General features: G+C 39.6%; 1 protein-coding gene across 1 annotated transcript in view; it reads right to left on the bottom strand.

The window, feature by feature from the left end:
* Positions 1-22,414, bottom strand: part of LOC113457813 (rho GTPase-activating protein 7-like) — a 190,508-nt gene that overhangs the window by 80,382 nt on the left and 87,712 nt on the right. Inside the window, exon 3 of the mRNA XM_026786862.1 lies at positions 17,306-18,451. Coding sequence (XP_026642663.1) covers positions 17,306-18,328 — 1,023 coding nt within the window. The 5' untranslated portion in view covers positions 18,329-18,451. The remainder of the gene's footprint in view (positions 1-17,305; positions 18,452-22,414) is intronic.

Here is a 22,414-nt window from a genome sequence, read left to right on the forward strand (position 1 = left end):
CTCTCTTTCTTTCCTCTCTCTCTCTCTCTCTCTCTTTCTTTCCTCTCTCTCTCTCTCTCTCTCTCTCTCTCTCTCTCTCTCTCTGTGTGTGTGTGTGAAAACAAATCAAACAGAAAACAAAAATCAGAGCAAAACACTCATAATGAGCCAGACATCAAGTTTAAAGACAAAAAGACTAAAACTATATTTGCAGTTTAAAAGCACAAAACATTTAAAAGTCTTTGTAGATGATTTTCCTTGTTGCTCTAAATGTTTGTATTAGGAATAAAATTTGATACAGAATCCTTTTTAAAAAGGTGCATGCTATGAGGTAATATAAATAATATTTTATTTCCTGAATATCTTTACTTTGAAGAAACCTCCATTTGTAATTTTGGTTCAAGAAGACCATGTACTGTTATAGTGAAAAGCCATTTTTCTACCAGGCCATTGATGAACACCATGGTTAAAATAATGAGCTTCCTGTTATTCTTACTGTGTGCTTAGAAGCCATGGGGATTTTTGGATTCAGTGAAAAAAAAAGAAAGCGAATAAAAGATCATATTATAAGCAGCAACCATAGCAAACACATTTTATAAATGGTGTAAAGGAAGACATGACCATAACCACAAAAATGTAAGCTCTGTGGTGAGTTGGGGGACTACAGAACCTGTGGCTGCCACTCAAATGGTGAGAGCACCCTATCCAGAGAGGTATCCATTACAAATAAAGTGTCAATAATTTGCAGGTAATCGATGTATGACAGTAAGAACGGAATTTGTGAGGTAAAGTGACCACAGATGCCATCTTGAAAAGCCACTTAGCGAGGAGGGAACTCGCGAAGTCCTTTCAAACAGAGTGAACCCCGCTTTCACCAGTGTTTCCTACAGTGCTCCTACTCATCTCATTATTTCATGCATCTCAGCTGTCAGCTACTGGCCTCACTTCCTCAGGGACTAGAATCCTTTTGAGAAAGTTCTTACCTGTGTTGATGATGCCGAACTCTGAAATCGTGTTGCAAAATTCTCAACAATTAATCAGCTTAATCCATGAACTCACTTGAACACATTTACAGTACACATAGATGATTCTTTTCAGGCTGAACAACAGAGCCACGGTAACGGCAGCTATAGCCTCATTATTTCTGATGCAGATGCTCCAGTACTCAAGGAGAGAAGAAAGTGTCGTTAACAAATGGTGCTGGGAAATTGCATATCCATATGGAGGAGAATGAACCAAGAGCATTCTCTCTCACTTTGCAGAAAAATCGTCTCGAAGGGGATTTTGAAAAGCTTAACCTAAGATCTGCAATTCTGAAACTTCTAGGGGAAAAAAGTACAGGAAACATGTCATGAACACAGGAAAGGACTTCCTCCATAGGAATCCAGTCACTGAGAAAATGAGGCCAATTACTGAACAGTGAGACTCCATGAGGTTAAAAATTTTCTATATAGAAACGGAAACTGTTAATTGAGTCGAGAGACCATCTAAATAAAGGCAAATAAGTCTTTGCCACATATGATAGAGGATTAATATTTAGAATATACAAAGAATTCAAGAGACGAAATAACACGAAACAACTCAATAAAACAAAATGAGACAACGATCTGAGTAGAGAGTCTCAAAAGATCTCAAAAGGCCAATAAGTACACGGCAAAGCTTTCAAAATCACCAGCTATCAAGAAAATGCAAATTAAAACAACTTGGGTTCACCCTCACCCCATCAGACGGGCTATACAAACACAAACACAAAGTAACACCAAAGGCTGGAGAGGGTGTGAGAAAGGAGGCACATTTATTTACTGTTGGTGCTAGTGTGCACTGGCACAGCTGTTATGAAAATCCCTGTAGATGTTGCTCAAAATTCTAAAAACACTATTTTTATAAGAACCGGAGGCTGGGCATACACAGAAAGGACTTTATGTCCCAAAGCAGAGACACATCCGTGTTTATTGCTAGTCTTTGTATAACCCGTAGGAAATGGGATCTACCCCAATGACTCTCCACAAACAAGTGGATAATGAGAACGTGGTGCACATGTATAATGGAGTTTTGAATGAAATAATGCAATCAGCAAGGAAATGGAGGTTGAAAACATTTTAGCAAGTGAGGCAACCTGGGCTCAGGATTTTAGCTTTTAACTTTATATACGTGTGTCCGTGTGAGTGAGGTAAGATGCCAGCAAACTAACCAGGGACCCAAGGCAGAAGGAGAAGTTACTTTAGCAGACAATTACCCTACAATCAAACCTCAGTAAATGGCATCTGTGCTATACTTAACATGAAAGACATCATGATTAATTGGATTGGCACCAGACCATTTATGAGGTATTTTGAATGACTGATAATGTTCTGTTAGATTCCTCTTTAAGTTGACTTCCAGATGTATTCTGAGCTGTGCTTACCAATGCCATGAACAATGCCATGGCATTTTGGTTTTTGCAGTTTCTACACATTTAACTGTTTCCACTGAGTTTCACTTTGGTTCCGATTTTAATGCCTTGAATCTTTCAGTAGTCCTTATTATGTAAATGTAAGTCTTCCAGTAGAAGATTCCAGTGTTTAAAGCACTGGGCAATATGATTTACTCCTGAAAAACAACTAAGAGAAGAGTGAGCTGTGTCTTTAAGGGAAGTAATGGTCTCTTAGGAAGAAGCATGGTGATCATGCTCTATGGATGGATTGAGTGGAGATACATCCTGCAGAGGGAGTGGGGAAGGTGGCAGAGAAGAGGGAGAGAGGGCAGAGGGGTATCTAAAATAACATTCATAGTCATATTTTGCTTTCTCAGAGGTTTGAAAAAATGTAACATCTATAAAACAAGGACATTCTACTGAAGGGCACACAGAGAACACCCCACAAGATGTCTTTACTCCCTCTCCTGTTTCAAGGGTGAGATATTGGCTAAGGTTCTTTTAGAAATATTTATTTGTTTTTATTTTCACTAACTTTGTGTGTGCGCATCTCTCTCTCTCTCTCTGTGTCTCTCTCTTTCTCTCTGCCACGTGTTTACAGTTACCTGATGTCAGTGCTGGGAAATGAACTTGAGTCTTCTGCAATAACAGCAAGGGCTCTTAGCCTCTAAACCACTGTTCCATCCCTTCAGTAAAGACTGTTTTCAGGTCCATTCTCTGTGTACCGTGTCTTCTCCCAGCAAACCTCCTTTTGTATATAAACATTTCTTTTTATTCATTCACACCTAATAGCAAGATATGTCCAAATATTCCTAGAAAACTGATAAAAAAATACATCCACATTCCCTTCTATCTTCCATTCTCTTTGTTCCCTTTCCTAACAAATACTGATAGACGGGTATTAACTGACTCTGCTTGTCCTCTTCACGTCCCATCCTCCTTTGTGATCTTGAACTCACTGCAACCCGCTGAGCCTACCAAACCCAGGCCTCGACGCTCTCGAAGGAGGTCATTCTGGACAGCTTGGCAGGGACGTCATGCTGCCCCATGCTAGCTGTCTTCTTCATCCCCTCTGCTTACATACAGTATTCAAAGTGGTGCGCCATGCCTGGATTTTTACCAACAGAAAAGCCACTTCTTGTGGTTTGGAATCTTGAAGTTATAGAAGAGGGGAGGCCAAAATATAGGCGTCATGTTTGGGTAATACGGACTGCAATGTGAATTAGTTTGTTCCTTATGGGGCAGCACTAAAGGCTTAGAGAAGCCAGCTAAGGTGTTTCAGGAGCCCAAGACAGAGATGGTGGTGATGAGAGAGGGACAAGGGAATGGATATGATAGGTTCTGGGGATTTGACATGATCATTTCTTCAATCATTAAATCCACTCAACTCACAGGTTACTTCTAAAAGTCAATAAGGGTTTCAAATTTCTGGGTCGTTCAGCTCAACTCTCTGCAATAACTTTTATCATTCCACAGGACATGCAGCAATATGATTCAAATAGTCATTTTCATAAACCTTTAAATTGGTTCTGGAGCATTAAAGTCAGAACTCTGTGCATACCACACATCTACCCTTTCATAGAGCTTCATTCCCAGTCTTTAAAAAAACATTTGAATTTCTGAAGAGGTGTTTTCCACACAGACTGATTTCTTTCTATTCTTGGGCCCACATGTGCATTTTAATTTAGATTGCTTTAAAATCAGTTTGATTTTTTTTTTATAACTCGTCTTTGTGTGAATAAGTCAAATCAACGGTACAGTTGACAGATAGGTGTTGCTCTTGGCCAGCTCCTAGTGGGCTCTGTTTATTTCAAATGCTTTTACCACATCCTTGGATGAAAAGGTGAGGAAGGCAGACATGTATGACCAAAGTGTTGATGGAATTCTGTAAAGAAAATCTATAGTTTGGATAGTGCGAGAAGGTAAATATGTCACTGGGAATAGAAGCAGTCCCTCAAGGCCAATGGCGATACCTGCCAAGAAATACATCTGCACCTTCTCACCTGGGTGCCCACAGACCATGACACAGATGTTCACAGTGATAGATATACAGCAAAAAGCTTCCCATGGGCCTCTGGCTGGCTTAGACAGCAACTGTTATGAGTAATACCTACTTCTGCACTATCTATTCTTAAGAATCAGGTCCTTTGCATGTGTTGAAATGTAAAAAATGCTTTAATGTCTAACTTAATTCTAAATGTCTAGCTTTAATGCTAAATGTCTAACTCCTCAGAATTGGAAATGGAGCACAAGAGAAGTCTTTACACAAGGCTGTTACTCACCTTAAGTGACTCTTTCCATAGCCTATGAAAAACAGACTTTGGGTGGTACCAACACACTTGTATTTTTTTCCTTCACATAGACTGACTTTTATTTCTGTTTCCTGAATCCTCACACTAGAAAAGAAACTAATGTGTTGCCATTGTTCTTTTTTGGTTTTATTCTTCTCTCATTAAAATTAATTCAAAAGATGAAAATAGGTATTTTGGGATATTTGTACACTGTGTGAAGATGTCTTCCTGTGATTGGTGTAATAAAAAGCTGAATGGCCAATAGCTAGGCAGGAGAGATAGGCCAGACTTCCAGATAGAGAGAGGAAGAGGAGGTAATCAAGTTGTATAGGAGACAACATCAAGATCCAAAATGAGTTGGATAACACAGAATGGGAAAAAGGTAAAAGCCACATGATAGAATGGAGCGTAATAAAAATATGAGTTAGTATAAATTATAAAAGCTAGTGTGACAAGCCTAAGTTAAGACCAAACTTTCATAATTAATAATAAGTTTCCATGTCACTATTTGTGAGCTGTTGGCCCAAAGAAAAATCCAAGTACAAATAGTATATCAGCCCGATCAGTGGCCGTACACACATTTAATAGCAGCACTTTGGAAAGCAGAGGCAGGTGGATTTCTGACTTCAAGGTCAGACTGTTCTGCAGAGAAAGGTCCAGGGCAGCTGGCAGACACAGAGGAACCCTGTCTTCAAACAAACAAATAAAAGAGAAAAAGAAATACAGAAGGAAGGAAGGAAGGAAGGAAAGAAGAAAGATAAAAGAAGGAAAATAGGTAGTATCATAAAAGTGCTCTTTCTTTGAGGCTGTTACTAATTTTATATGGAGCCCCAAGCCTTACTTTTCCCACTTCAAGGGGCTCTGCATGTGCTCAGCTTTTCTATGACAGTCTGTAGAGGCTACTACTGCACAGTGCTTTGTTTCAGGAAGAGAAGCTAGGGGCTCAAGTACTGGAAGCAGTGTCTGTGCACGGCTCTCAGTACCAATATGCTGACTTTTTGAATGGTATCTCCAGAGCAAAGTGGGCATCTTTTAATAGTAGAAAGATTGATATAGAAACCAGAAATTAAACACACAGAAATGAGAAGTTAGAAGCTTCGTACACAACTGAGTGCAGAGAAGCAACAAAATGACTGCCCGTGTACTCTCACTTAGCAAACAAACCGTCAGTTGTCAAGGTTGGAAGCTTACCTTTACAGTAACTACAAGGCACTGAATACTGAAAACCAATTTCCTTCTATTCCATCTTGCCCAGGACAGACTCAATCACTTCTAAGCAAGCATTTTGTTTCCAGGATAGTAAAAATTTTAGGAATTAAGATTTGGTCCTCTACATGATCATTGATGTGTATGCAAGGAAATCCACAGGAGAGTATATTGGAATACATGGTTAGCGAAGGTTCTTTGTCTCTTGCATTCTTAATGATTGTTCTCGGGGTGGACCTTGTTAGAAGTACTGTTCAGCTTGTTTAAAATTTATCATGCCTCAATCCAAACACTGTGGACATCTGAGAGAAAGTGCTTTATATCTTCTAAGTGGACAGAAATAATATTTATGATAAAAGTCTATGTTGACTGTAGGGGAAAATGCAGATAAATTGAATTTAGGGAACAGTCATACCTTAGTAGAGAGTGACTTTTTACTATCAAACTAGAATCCAGAAGAAACTGAGGGGAAAAAGACACCATTCTATAGATGCCATTTCTAATTTCCAATTCTTTTTTGTATTTTTCTCAGCATATACCTGAAATTCATTGAAATCTTCAAAGCTATCTTTTTTTTCCCTCCTGCTCACAAAGTAGACAGTTGTCTAAAATAGAAGGATAAAATATTTCCTTTCATCTTTCAAAAAAAACCCCTTAATATTAGGTTTGTGTTACATTTTCATGTTGGCCAATTCTTTCTGATTACTTTTAAATTACAGCTTTTCTATAATAATATGCAACTCAGCATCTTCTACGTGGGGGCCGCAACCGTGCATTGGTAGCAGGACACACGGCTATTAACGCTCTAAATTACAGCTCTTTGACCTCGTCAGCACACGCTCATTATTCTAATTAAAGTAAAATGAAGGAATGCTTAAAGTTCCTTCCATTTGTGAAATCTAGGAACCTACGAAAAGCAAATTCTCCTTCACTTCATATTTGCTAGGAGGAGGATGCTTGCACTGGTGTAGTCAAATAAACAATCTCCTGATGGGCAAATGAACACAGAAAACACATTAAACAACACACCCTTTACAACAAAATGGAGTCAGAGTACAAGGAATACCTTTAAGGAATGGGTAGAAAATTAAAATACCACCTGCATAATGGCAAACCCATGCTGTAAGAAGTCACTACTGTGCTCACAAGGGCTAGGCCTTGTGTTTCCGGGTGTAGGCACTAGTCAGCCACATTGACTCAGACTTCCACTTCCGCTTCCTGTGTCAGGGAAACGGTGATGATCTCAAAGGCGAGCCCTGCTTCCGTTTTGTACCTCCTTGGGAAGCGTGGCAGAGCAGAGGGCCTCAAGCCCACTCACTAGCATCCTTACTCACCAGCTCACTCGTATTTTGCCAACTCTTCCGCCACAAGTTTCAGAGAAGACTTTTTGCTGGGAGCCAAATGTGGAATCTGGGAATAGAACAGCCTGTTACGCCTATGCGCTATAAACTTGTTATACACCGCAAGCTCCCCACTCGGTGGATGTCTCCACCGAGAGAGGATGAAAGTTAAGTCATTGCATTCCTGGTTTCTGAGCCTGGCCATCTGGCAGGGCTCACAGCAGACGTAGTGCCTACGGGTTCTCATATCGTGTCCTTCGCACACACAGTCATCCCTCTGGGGTTCACAGCATGCAGAGTCTATAGGACTCCCATGCTTTGTTCTTAACTGAAAATGTCCTCATTTACAGTAAGATTAAGTAAACTGGAACTTTACATTTCTTGTCTGTTCCACTCTTCTTAACATTCTTCTGGGTGGCCTCTTCCAAGCGATTCCAAAGAAAATTTCCCACTATGCATTAATCTCTCTGTTCTTGGCTTTTTCATGCTCTGAGCTAGACAGACTTTTAAATGACAGGTGTAAGGCACTCCCAAGGGTACAGTAAAAAATCATGATAGGGGTCAAAGAGAGTATTAAAATTAGCAGGCATGGCTCCCTGGGGGCATCATCATTTTGTGATTAGTAGATCTATTGATCATGTCTGATCATCTGATCGGTTTCTATGATCTGCATCTACTGTTCTGCTTATCATTAATTACTAATGAATTGAAGTGAGTAAATTAATCCGACTGTAAAGTCAGTGCCTTTTTTGGTGTCTATTATCTAGAAACCTAGATTTACTTTTTCTTTCTTTTTGTAAATGAGCTTTGAAACTATTTAGCTGAAAGGCTAATTTGAAAAAAAGGAAGCCGATTTGCTTCAGGCCAAACCCTCTTCTCATTTTCATAACATGGTAGAACAGTTGATAAAAACCTTAGCGTTTAAAAGTGTCTGTCTGCACAATGGATTCAGTGAAACATTTGCTTGCTTCTTGATATTTTACACCTATATTTTTATAAAAAAAACTTCTTTCTTGAGAATAATTAAAATAGCCCTGAGACAGTCTCTTCTCCAATCCTATAAGGACAAAATCCAAAGTGTCCCCTTTAGAGCTCAAGTTGGGCACAATTGAAAGGAGTCCCCATCAGACAGACTTATTCCTTGTATCTTGAATTATGCTGAACCATGATATTACAATACTGGTGCTTCAAAGCCTAGCATGGTATTAGGTTCCAATATTGATCCTACTGATGACTGCGGTACAATTTCTGACTAAGGTTCATTATGTATTTTTTCTCCTGCCATCAATAAGGCATAAGTTCCTTAGCATTCGGAGCATATATGAGCCTGGCAAAACTCATGGAAAAGAGAAGGTGCTTTGTTAAAAACTCAGTTGGCATGCAAATGCTAGGCTGAGCAGTAGGCTGAAGAGAACATTGAAAAGCTAGATATAGTGTGTCCATATGGATGGTCTACACTTCATTTCTCATGTGTTTTTTTCCCCTTCAATTATTCCCAGACATTTCAGCTTACTCTCAAATCTGTTTTAAAAGCATGATAATTTTGCAAATTCTTCATTTACTTGACAACCAATTTAGTAGGACAATTTAAAAAATGATCAGAAACTAGTGATAATTATAAGCACATGGTGCTTACCATCCGTCAGGCTCTGGTTTAATTATAGGTGCCTATTCATATACGTGAACAAGTATACTCTTCTTAATAACAGAGCCACACTTCTGTCATACATACGGAGAGCTGCAGCTCAGAAACATTAGATAACATGCCACATCACCAAGGTGTAAGTCAGAGAAGCAGGGTTGAGACCCAGGCAGTTTGGCCTCAGCATCCACTAGCTTCATCACTGTGGTCCACACCCGGCGCGGCAATGAGGAAGCAGCTGAGGCTTTCCATGGACCACGCGGCCCTTCAGAATTTTCTGAACAAAAAAAAAATGTATGTGCTGGTGTTTGTAGATGGTGCAAATTCAGGCTACATTAGCATTTGACTGACTGGAAGACATAATTTCACAAATTCTTCATTTACTTGACGGTCAGATTTCCATCTCAATTTTTCAATGAAAAATTTTTCTAACTCTACCCTCTATAACTACTCAGCTACATTTTATGGCTTTTTTAATGTTCATAAGCATCTCATGAAGGAAAGACAATTGCCCCTAAATTCAGAGACATATGTAAATCACAGATTTGAAATACCATCTCTGATTCAGGTTGGACTCTTTCCCCTTACCACGCTTTCTCTCTTGGCAAGAAACACCAAGCTCAGACCGAGCTATTCATTTTCTAGAACAAATAGTAGTGCTAATTCAACATTTCTAAAACCTCCAGGTTAATTTTCAATGCATAAAAAAAGCAATGAACTCCTTTGAAGTCTCCCTGGCTTAAGAAATGGAACCTAAAATCCAAAGAGGTTCATGAATCACTTGTTTTTATTTCTAACCTGCTGGGAGCCGATTTGAATAGCTGCCATTACAAGATGGCATTTGGCCCCAGCCTCGCTTGATAGATAACTCCATACTAGGGTTGCAGTTCTTCCACCGGAAAACAGGGTGAGTTGTTGTGATCTAGCTGCCCACACTTCCCCTGACCGGCAGGGGAACATCCTGGTCTGTAACTGACAGGGATGTTCCCCTGCTTTCTTTCCTGCCGGTGGGTCTCCAGAAAAGCAGTTAAAGTATCAAAGTATCAAAAGTTGCTAGGCAGACTCCCTATATAAGCAGCTATGGTTCAGAGCTCTGGGCCCCTTACTTTCTGCTCTCCCTACAACCAAGAGGCTCCAATAAAGCGTGATTTGAGAAGAATTCTCATCTGATGGCTGTTCTTTCCTGCTGGTCAGAAAGTTCGCCGCACTAACCCACTCTAGAAATAGAACAGGAAGAGAAAAGTGGGAAACTGTGCTTCTATTTGTTTAGACTTCCTAAGAAAATTGCCAGCTTATCTCAGAAGCGCTACTGCAATTGTTGGTGTAGTCAGAAAATGATCTGTGGGACAGAGGTGTTGTGGGCAGCGAAGGGTGTGTGTTCTTCCTAGAAACACGAGCCAGAAGGCACGCTGAGTCTCTTGGCACCTTTGCGTCTCGTGCCCAGATAACAGTGGCAGGGTTCTGCTACATGGGCTATGCAAGCTTTTTTGTTTTTCCAATTCTTGTGAATACTGACGTTTCTTCCAGCAGGGAAGCCAGAAGATCTGGTGGTTTTTTTGGTGTTAGAAGATTAATAAATTAGTCTTGGTTTATAGTAACAGAAATTCATGAGGAAACAAAATCAGCATCTCTATCACCATAGTCTGGGGTGTGCAGTTGGCTCTGAAGCTGCCATTCATTCACTAAAATAACACCATATTAGCGTTGTAATTCTCATTGCAATAAGAGCTGATGCCGAGTTAATGTGAACTTATTAATGATACCATTAATAAAGAGCACATGCTGGCAGTAAGGGAGGTCTGTTACACATTACAACTAATTTTTCTACAATATTCATAAGAAACTCTCAGATATAAACCCTTCCTCTTTCAGAACACATAGGCACATATCTGGGTGCCTAGACATTTACATAGAACATTTTCCCAAAGACATCTGGCCACCAATCTCCTACTTTATGGTAGAAATGATGAAGAAATATGTTGGCTTCTGAAACTTCCTAAGCATGTTTGCCTTACTCTTTCTGTTTCTTTTCTGCCATCTTCATCACATCCATCATACTTTCTCTTCTTGTTCTCCTCTCTCCACTTCCTCTTTCTCTTATTACTACATTTTCCTCCATCGTGTGATAGTCTGATTAGCAAACAGGAGCCCTGCTTGAACCTTACACAGGTATTTAAGGAACATAAGGCCTTCTGCGCCTGGCAACTGCTCCTGTGGCCAATGCATGCATCATCTCCATACTGTCTCTACTTTCTTTAAAGAGATGTTAGCCAAAACCACCCTGGAATTCCTGGCCTGGTGGCCTCCCCACCTGTTTGATTGTGTGCTTCTCGTTCAGCAAATGTCTTAAGTAACTATGAATGACAGCCTGTGCACTTTCGTGGTAATATGCATACATATCATTACGTATGGTTGCACATAGGTTAAAATAAATGTTAGTGGTTTTCTATCATTTTCCACTTCTACCCTGTTCACTCTTCTTCAAAAGCGACTAATCATATTCTAAATGATGTTTACATTTCACACATTGCCATATGAGAAAGAAGATTTGATCATTACTTTTCAACTCGAGATGGACTCAGGCCCAGATCTTACATGGTATGTTTCTTGTCCTGCTTCCCTTATACCCTGTTGTAAAAAGAGATTTTGGTATAAAGTATAGACTGTGCAGTCAATGATTTGCTAAGTTTGATTTAGTTCTTTTTATTTCATTTTTGGTTCATGTAATTTTTGGAACAAGATCTTGCTGTACAGTTCTCTGAGGCTGGCTTCAAATGTGTGATTTCTGGTCCCCCTGCCTCAGCCCCCCAAGGACCACCATAGAAGGCATGCAACACAGAATCTGGCTGTTTGATTTAATTCCTTCAGGTTTTTTTATAGTATGGCTATTTCAAAGATGATATTATAAATTTTTTCTGAAAAAAAATCATTATTACAGTAGGGAATTCACTGACTCAAGCATTTATAGGCAAGTGCTATGATCTGGGTGGATGCTACAGATGTAAGGTTGAGTATCTGCCTCAAAATAACTTAGGTTGTAGTAAGCAATAGCAGCCTAGAAGGAGTTTCAGTGAATTTGTTGTTCATTATATGTTATGAGAAATTATAAGAAGGGTGTATACATTATGTTAATAAAAACATTATGTCAAGGCAGAGAGAATAGCACAATCAATTTTGGAGAAAATTTGGAGTTGTTTCTTTATTTAAAAAACAAAGATTCCAATAGCAAATGATCAGCTCTTAAAACACACACACACAAACACAAATAACATAAAGACTGAGCAAGTTGCAAGTTGTATTACACCTTTAAGAATATATATACAGCCGGGCGGTGGTGGCGCACGCCTTTAATCCCAGCACTTGGGAGGCAGAGGCAGGTGGATCTCTGTGAGTTCGAGACCAGCCTGGTCTACAAGAGCTAGTTCCAGGACAGGCTCCAAAACCACAGAGAAACCCTGTCTCGAAACCCCCCCCCCAAAAAAAAAGAATATACATACATACATACATACATACATACATACATATGGGCAACAGTTGTTTAGCTTGGTCTGATTGAGGGGTCCCTGGAAATTGAGACCAAGAGCTATCCCTGGAGCATGAGTTCGACTTTGGGAGCCCATTCCTATGATGAATGTCTTGCTCAGCTTTGAAGCAGTGGGGAGGAGCTTGGTCTTACCTCAACTTAATGTACCAGGCCTTGCTGACTCCCCAGGGGAAGTCTCACCCTTTCTGAGGAGTAAAAGGGGTGGGGAGAGAAATTGATTGAGGGAGAGAGGGAGGAGAAGAGGGAGGGAAAACTGTGGTTGGTATCTAAAATGAATAAAAGGTTTAAAATATAAGAGAACACACACACACACACACACACACGTGTACATGACAGCAATCAGTGAAACAGTGTAAAAACAAGCCACGAATATGAAAGAGAGCAAGGAGGGGTATAAGGGAGGATGTGGAGGGAGGAAAAGGAAAAAGTGAATGCTATAATTGCATTATAACAGAAAAGTCTTTTTAAAGAATTTCAAATCATTTGAGTTTGTTGAGAATAAGTTTACCAAAGTTTCCTGCTTAGCCTGATGGAGACGCAGTCCATGAGGGCTGGCTGCGGCCATCAAAGACTCCGGTGTACAATGACATGTCATTTAGCCCTCTCTGCTCTGTCATTAGTGGAACCAGCTTCATGTTCCTTGTCTCTTTGATCTGCTGGTGATCACCATGCCTTTGTGTTGGCACAGAATCCTATCTCAGCCTTCTGAAAGTTGATTTTTCTTTTGGTTAAGGAAGGACTTGTATGTTTTTTTTCCATGTAATTGGCCAGTGTTTTCGTTAGTGTTCCATTTTAGCCTATCCTCTTCCATTTTCTCTCTCGCCCCACTCCTCCTTTATGTCCTTCTTTGTCCACTTTCTCTTTCTCTTACTTGCTTCACGTTCCTCCTTTCAGTGACAGCAGACGTGTGAGCACGTGTGTAGATGAGCGCGTGTGCAGATGAGCACGTGTGTAGATGAGAGATCATTAAGAGAATCTGAGTGTTCTCAGCTGTTAGTTTCTGAGCAACCGTTCAATTTTTATATAAGTTCATTTACTTTAACAGTTTCATACTTATATGTGTGTGTGTGAGTATATGTGTATGTGTGTGTATACATGTGCCTATGAGTGTGTGTGTGTGTGTGCACATGCATATGCCATGGATCATGTGCAATGGTCAGAGGATAACTTGTGATGAGCTGATTTTCTCCTTCTACTATGTAGGCCAAGGCTTATAACTTAGCTTTCTTTTTAGACTTTCCCTGCCTAACCAATGTGGTGGTTGAAAGAAAATGGCCCCCAAGGGGAGTGTCACTATTAGGAGGCATGGCTTTGTTGTAGGAAGTGTGTCACTGTGCAGGCAGGCTTGCTTTGAGGTCCCTTTTGCTCAAGTTTCTGTCAGTGTGGCAGTCAGTTGACTTCCTGTTGCCTGCAAGATGTTGCATTCTTAACTCTAGCACATCTGCCTGAACACCACCATGCTCCCCATCATGGTAATAATGGACTGAACCTCTGGAACTGTAAGCCAGCCCCAATTAAATGCTTTCCTTGTCACAGTCATGATGTCTCTTCACAGCAACAGAAATCCTAATGAAGACAATCATCATGCCAGTTTCTACTTTACTGCATTTAGCTAAGGTGTGTCACTGGCTTGGGCTTCAGTGAGTGTGTTAGGTTGAATAGCTATGAGTCCTTGTCATCGGCCAGACTCTGCATGCCCCAGCACCCCAGTACTGAGAGTATACAACCAGGTTCCTAGGGATGGAACCTAGGCCTGTGTCCCCTGGCCCAGATCTTTTTGAGACCTGGTATCACTGTAGCCCAGGTTGGCTCAGAACTTGTAATGGAGCCCGAGGCAATCTTTCTGCCTCCATCTGTCAAGTGCTGAGGTTAAAGGCACAGGCCACCGTGCACATCAAGAATCCCAAAGTCAAAACTAATTTGTTGTTGGTTGAGGGAGTTCCTTGGAAGTGGGTAGTGCTGTCATCTCAAAGTTATTATTTTTGCAATACTTTTTGGAACTTATCCTGCTTTGTAGTATGTTTTATGTCTCGTCTAAGTATGTTAATAAAAACACATTCATACATTTCTTTAACTACAATATTACTCAAAAACTTGGCAAATACCTACATGCTCTTTATGGAAGATGGAAGTTGGGTCTCTTTAATTAGCAAACCACCATCAAGGACAAATAACTCTAGTTTTTCAAAAACTTCCAACCTCAAGTCTTTCCCTAAGCCTTTTCCATCTTCACATACGTTTGGTTTAAGAGACCACTTCTTAGACTCTCCCCTGCCTCCAGACTTCTGTGGAATGTGTCTCTGAGAACTGCTTTTATGCAGCTGTCTCTGCTCAGAGATTCATGCAAGGCTGTAAGGGCTCTTGTCATACACCACACAGCCATGTGGCTCAGTCACTAATGTCTGCTTACAGTCCTCTTGATTTCCCTTTGATGTTTGTCGTTTCAATTTCAATTCCATGGACAATTTTAACATATTTAAGCTCAAAAGTTTATTATTAGCAAGCCCAGGGATACCGCCATCTCTGGTCCTTGAGTGCTGGGGTTAAGGTATGTCTTGCAACACCTCGCTTTTTATGTGTATACTGGGAAATCAAATTTTATTCTTCCTGCTTGTCCAGTAAGCAGTTAAACGACTGAGACACCTCTACAAACCCTTCACTCCAAGTGTTTAATAGCTGTGTAGCATTCCAAACATTCATAACAGTGAACTATATATTGATCAAAACTAAGCTGCTTCCTTTAGTTTTTAGTTACATGAAGCAATGAACATATGTTTATTTGCTTTTAATTTTTAATTTTTATTTTTTGTTTTTTTCAAGACATGGTTCTTGTTCTTTTTTTAAAACTTTTATTTTGAGCTCTACATTTTTTTCTTCTTCCCTCTCTGCCTTGAAGGGGGGGGGAGGCAGAGGTTCTTGTTGTTCTTATGTATATATTTGGTTATTTTGGTACACATTGAGCCAATTTTCAACTTATAGTTAGTTAATACTCATTAGTAACAGATAAAACAACAGTGATTACACATTTTCATTCTAATTGTTCCCATCTTAGCCACACTTTCTATAACAAATTTTAAACCTAAATGTTTGCATTTCTTCTTCTAATTCCAAGGCATGCCAAAAGGTTGTACTATCAAAGTCAGTGTTCCCAACCACCCATGATGCAACACTTTGGGGTGTCGAAATGTTTAAAATAGAAAATTTCAATTAGAACTTGTAAATGAGCTATAACTACAGCCTCCAAAGTGCAGCCTTTAGCAGTATGTTGAAGCACAGATTCCTCCCGGCATTCCTCATATTGATGCCAATGGCCAGCCATGATCATCTGCTGCAGGAATGTCAAATGTGTCCGGAGGCAGTTGGGCCAGATTTGACTTATTTTAGGGAGCTGTTGTCATTAGTCAGTTAATATTTTCTTGTATCGTTATTGCCCTCTAGCCAACAGATTTGATAGGACATATGGAAATTTCTGGAAATGTGGCCCGAGTATTCCAATCATAATAACTTTCAATACAGCTTACATAGGGAAGGGAATGTTTGCCAGAGGCACAGGATATTTTGTCGATGCATGGTCTGAGCATATTGACTTCTGCATTAAATGGCCTTGAGTTCATTTAAATGAACTAGCAATACATTACTTACTAGTTTGTTAACAGAAAGCACAGATTATGGAAATAAGAGAGAATTAGAAAGGTCCCTTCTAATTCAAAGAGTAGGTAGGTAGCTCAAATTAAGCAAAATGAAGAGTATCTATTTTCTGTTTAGTAAATGCAAATTTATGGATTAAGATTACATCAGAAGAGGAGAAGAAAAACATCTTTGAAAAACTCTTATTGCCCAAAGTGTTCCAATCTTCAGGGTTTCTTCAATTGAAGAGTAACTGTCACTTTGATTTACATCCGTTTATGTAATACTATGTTTACAAATATATTTAAGGAAGCCTGAAATCTTGAATAAGAGTCCAATGCTAACCCAGTCATGTAGGGCCACCCAGTATTTTCTTATCTGGAAGCTTCCTCAGGGGAATCCCTGGATTCATTCAAAGAAGCCTTGGTATAAAATAAAATTTCATATCATGTATTGGTCCTTTCCAAGGTAAAGATACAATAATGTATCTATTGATAGTGGATATACTAGCATACCATTTAAAGTACATGTGCAGTATTGTCTTTCCATATAGAAAGGATTATTTTGAATTTTAAAGAGTTATCATATTTTTTAATTCTGCGTATGTGTGTGCATCTGAGTGCAAGTACGTGCAGATAAGGTCAGTGTCCCACAGAGGCTAGGAGAATGCCTGGATTTCTTGGAGCTGGAATTACAGACAGTTGCGAGCCACGCATCATGGGTGCCTGCCATGATGGTCCTCTGGAAGAGCAGGGTATGCCCTTAACCTCTGAGCCATTTCACCAGTTCCAAGTTGTTTTTGTTTGCTTGTTAGTTTGTTTTTGTTTTAAGTATGTGAGTGAAAACGACAAAATGTGCTTTGAAAAGGAAAAGGAAACAAGTCCAAGCAAATGAGGCAAAAGTAAACACACTGCACTTTCTCTTCTAAAACATAAATGCCACTTTTCAGGCCATCAACTACAAAGTAAAGGACTGTGGTGACAAAATTCCAAGGACAGCAAACCATGCTAAGTCCTTTCTGGACACAATTTTAAAGAGCCACAAAGCATCACAATGCTATTAGTGAAGCAGTAAGATTATTATATGCCAACTCTCACACATCTTGCTCATCTTACCAAGTGAATTGTCCTTAAGCCGTATGAGCTGCTTAACAGGTCCAAACAAAACATCTGCGCATTCTCTGTAGCCCAAGCTACTTCGTAAGTGATGAGAATGATTATTTACAACGTTTCAAAAGCCAGCTGATCTGCGTGTGAGGCTTACCTTTCTCTTGCGCAGTCTGACTTGATTGTCTAGGGTCTCCTGGGTGGTCACTGGGCCCCTTAAGTGTAAACACTGCAGGCCATCATCTGCGTTGACCTTGTGAGGGCTGTTGTTTTGATGTTCTGAGAACCCGCCCTTGTCCAGGTCACTTTCTGCTGACATTCCACCCGCACAGGAAGGAGGCTGCAAAAGGCAGCTTCCACAATCTGCTTTTAATAATGGCGGCCCCCTGTCGGCATAAGGAGCAGCCAGGAACTCATCTTCTGCTAAGCGCTGGTGATTTTTTTCCTGTTCCTCTTTAGGGAAGTCAGGTTTCCTTCGTTGTTGCGCGATTACCGCAGAATTAAGCAGTTGGGTCTCAGGTGTGGTATCTTCCACATTCAAAGAATCACATGCATTTTCTTTGGGCACATCTTTTGTTTCCTTTGAATTTATATCCTTACAAAGCTCCAGGCTTTTAGTTACAGCATCAGCACCTTGCCTTTTCCCGCTTTCTTCTGCTGGAGATACATTGGCTTCACCAGCCTTCCTCCAGGAGTTATATGAGTCTTGGTTACTTTGCATAGTGGACAGTGTCTTGAGGAAGGAGCCTGCTCCTTCAACACTACATTGGCTGTCTCGTTCATGTCTTTGGGGAGTTGAAATCTGTGCATCGCCGGTAAGGTGGAGATCAGAGTCAGTATCTTCATCAGAAATGTGCACTAACGTCTCTGTGCTGGCCTCCAGAGACAGAAACTGCTCGTCCCCTTCCTGGCTGCCACTTTCATCCACCTCCTGTGAAATGTGACCCATTGGCCTCCCAGGGAAGTCTCGTGGCTCAGGCCCACAGCAGCAGTCTGGTAGAGAGGCACACTTCTCTTTATGGTCCACATTTAAGACTGCATCTTTTTCCATACTTGCCTGCAAGCTGTCGGATGCCAGTCCGTGATGACATGCTATGTCATACTCATCAGAATTAAAAGGCTGTCCAGTCTTTTGGGTCACATGCTCTTCCCAACTCCTTTTTCTGATAGCTACAGACATGTCACCATAGCTTAACGACAGACAAGGAGATGCATTCCATATGACGTTCACCGGGGATGGAACTTGATAGAAGATTTTGAATTCATGGATCAAAGAAAAGAGTGTGTTCTGCCATTTTGTCACCTGTTAAAAATTTTGAAAATATGCTGTTATAGATACATTTCCAAGGTAATAATGTTTCTTGGCAAAGAATGTAAATCTGTGTTACTTAGCAGAGGTAGGAAATAATGCAAAGCCTTTGTTTATTAGCCTTAATGGTTTTGTTTCTCAGAAGTAGTCTAATAAGAGTGAAAAAAAAATAAATTTAGTATTTTTAGTGAAACTCTATCAGCACGTGAAAAAGCAGTTGGGCTGGTTTATTAGTGAATGAAGATATAAGTACTAAAAACATTTTAAGCTTCATTAAGAAAATACTTGAATTGCAATACATAATAAAATTCACTGGAAAAGCTAACTTGTTGCTCTGGCTTTGCATGCTTTCCTGATTTCCTTTTGTGAATAAAAGCCATTAAGGGAGCTGATTTGAACTGAAACAAGGGCCACCGGGGAACTGGTCCTACAATCTTGAGCAACAGCGACAGCATGTGCAATTCATTAGTGTGTAAAATAACTCATACTAGTCCCAGTAACCAAGATGTCTCTCCTCAGAGTGTAACAGAGAAGCAGAAGAATACAGTTTAGTTCAAATCAGCTCACAGTTTATGAATAAGAAAGCATGATACATTCTATTATAGTCCATTAAAAGGTTTTAAGATACATACATCTATCCATACATTCATTTTCTGCCATTATTCATATCATGGAAGTATTGTTGAAGCATAAAAGGTATATGAGTGTTCAAAGCAATAGACCTAGGGCATGAGCCAAAATTTTAAATCAGGTCATGGTTCCAAGGGCCAGGCTCACATAACCAATGGAGTTCATTGTCTCCACAGAATTGTGATATTTTACTATTCATCATCATCTTCCTATGTTTTTCCTATGAATGAACTCTAACCTCCCCATGAAGCAACTCAAGTGAACCAGAAGCATTATTAGACAATGAGGTCCAGTCTTCAGATACTCAAGTCCCATCCTCTTTCTTTGTAAAGATGTTAGTACATTTTCGATTTGAACCATACAGATTTAAGCAAACAACAAAATCCCATGTAAGATAAGATCAGAACGTAAGCACTTCCCAGGTCTGCATCCTCTGCCTTGAATTATTTAAACTAGTTAAAGGAAACAAGTTGTATCCATGTTAAAGTCAATCTTGTAAAGGTGATAACTTAACTGTCAGTCTACAGTGAAAACAAATTACTAGACTGTGAATGAAAAATCCCATTGAAAGAGCAGTTTTTAGTTTCTGCTCTGCAAAGGAGCTGCCAGCATATAATGTTGCCCTTAGTCATAAACCAGATTAACTGCTGAGTTGGCTTCAATCCCATCTTTTGAAAAGGACTCTGACTCCCCACCAAAAATTCAAGTTATTCTAACGAAGCACACGCTAGAAAGGTAAATAGTCACACCCCATAAAGACGGGTGGAATTAAGATGTGCTAGCATTTTGGTACCCTGGGAGGGACCCAATATCCTTCTGGATGGTTTTTGGTTCCTTCCGAGGTCTGTGGCCATCTTTGAAAATGGCCATCATTCACATTTTCCATGTTGGCATTCACCTTGCACCGAGAAGAAAAATATAAAGCCTCCAAATTCCATGCATAGGTCATTATAGTGTGGCAGGCTACGGAAAGTGGAAAAAACGCTCAGAGGCAGGCCAGAAGGTTTCTGCTTTCATGGGCAAGTTTGGGTTGTAATAGGGTGGTTCTGTTTCCGATGCTTTCTTTTCTTTATTTTTATCCAGTGCAGAAGGAACAGGGTAACTTAAGGAATGCCAAGTGGTGTTACTGTGTCATTCCTCAGCCCCATTTATGTTTCGGTTGAGCCTGAATTCTGGTTTCATTTCTTTTACTGAGGAAAAATGCAGTTCTTTGAGTGCCTCAGAAACTTTGAGCTGAATCTGAAAAGTCAATACACAGTATTGTTTTTCTTCTAAGAGCTTATGGTAGTTTTATCTTATTTTATTCAGCAAAGGCAAGTATGAAAGCCCTTCTGTCATATTGAGGGTTGGTAGATCAACAAATTCTAACAGCTCAAAGAGATTATAAATTAGTTAGGGTCAATTTAGGGCTAACTCTAGCCTTATGTCTAATCTAGGCTTTCAGGATATTTTAAAATCATTTTTATGACCCTGTGCTGTCCATTTTTAAGGACAAAATATTTCCTACTTATATTATGAACATCACCATTATGTTCTCAACCCTATCCCCCAGTCTATGGTCTGATAGGCTTCAAACCATTTCATTTCTATCGTATTTCCTATGCACACTTCTTACTCAAATCCAGATTTTTTTAATTTCATAGCTAAAACTTCCACTTGAACCAAGAGAAATCATTAATAAATAGAAGGAAGCATTGAGTTATTGGCACTGTATCTGAGCATAGCAACCTAGTTTTCTAAATTATCTGAACTGACTCAAATCCATGCTATAAGATGTGTTCTTTCTAAAAAGCCCAACTTTCCCTAAGGGAGTCTATATCAAGTTGCATCATTTAAAATTATCTTTTAACCTCGGGACCACTATTTTATATATTTCTGTTATATTTCTTTCCTAATCCTTTTCATGCAGTTTTATTTAAAATGAGCTCAACTGCTGAGGATTTGGAAGGAGGGTTTGGAAAAGTGTAGGTCATTCTAGGGTGTTGATTTTATGAAGTGAATTTCCATGGGGATTTTTACTTCTGAAATGCTTGTGTTTAAGCACTGCTGTGTCCGTGTTACGAGAGGATCTACACACTTCTGTCATGCATATATCCTAGAAAATCCTAGTGAGATGTTCAAAGTCACTTTTTTTTTGTGGGACTATTGCATACCATGTGTAGACAGGAAGTAATTTCAAACTTACTGTTTGGGTAATTTTGTACAACTCCTTAACATGAACATCTCGTATATGTTACAGTTAAACACTATTTAACATTATAATATCTAAAAATGAGAAGTGGATACATTCGAGTTTGTGAATCCCTGACCCATTTGCCATGTTAAATGATCACACCATAGTTTACATTTAATTTTGAAACACACACACACAGAGTTCATAATTTACTCTTCTAATTAGAAGAGACTTCATTGATTATTGTCATTTCCACATAACGAAAGAGGAAGGAGAAAGAAAAGGATGATGATGAGGAAGAGGATGAGGAGGAGGAGGTGGAGGAAGAGGAAGAAGACAAAAGTGAAGCCCCTGAGGCTACAACATGTGTAGTAGTATCCAGTGGAGAGCTGTGCTCTCTCCACGGATAAGAGTAATCCACTAAGAGCAAATGGTTAAATCTTCATTTAACATTTAAAAAATGGCAGACATTGTGATGACTATAGAGCATAGACATGCAAATATTATATTCTTTCTTTCCGGTGGAACCTTATAATCTTATAGAATATACTCATATAAACAAGGATAGTCGCATCATTGATGGAGATGACTATTATGAAACCTTCATATCTGTCGGGAGCATCATTCCCTTGCTGCTCTTTCCTCCCATCTCTTCTTTAAAGGAAGTGATGCGCTAGATAAATCCTACACAGAACAAAATCTTCCTTGGTTTATTTTCTGCCTCTACAACAGCTAAGGTAAGCTTGGTAGAATTTCCTACTTGATGAAAGAAATCTTTCTTCTGCTCCTAGAGACTTACTATTCTAGGATACCCTAAAGACAATAGATGCAGTGACAAGTGCTAGAAAATTATTTGAACTTTAAAATTCATTGAAAATTATTTTAATCTCAAAAATCACAGAAAAGTGACAATTTCTCAGGAGCACTTCATTAAATTTAGAAGGGATCTTTTCTTCAAAGAAAAATATGAGCAAAGTATATCATACGTATATGTGAATGGTTCAGAATAAAGTCCATTATTCTGTATGCTATTTTTAAGATTTCTCTTTTTAAAATTTTTAAGTGTGTGTGTGTGTGTGCGCACGCGCACACACACGTGCATTTGACCACCAGTGCCCACAGAAGTCATAAGAGTTAGATCCCACCAGAGCTAA

The sequence above is a fragment of the Microtus ochrogaster genome, linkage group LG7_11, assembly GCF_000317375.1.
Source record: "Microtus ochrogaster isolate Prairie Vole_2 linkage group LG7_11, MicOch1.0, whole genome shotgun sequence".
Classification (NCBI taxonomy): Eukaryota; Metazoa; Chordata; class Mammalia; order Rodentia; family Cricetidae; genus Microtus; species Microtus ochrogaster.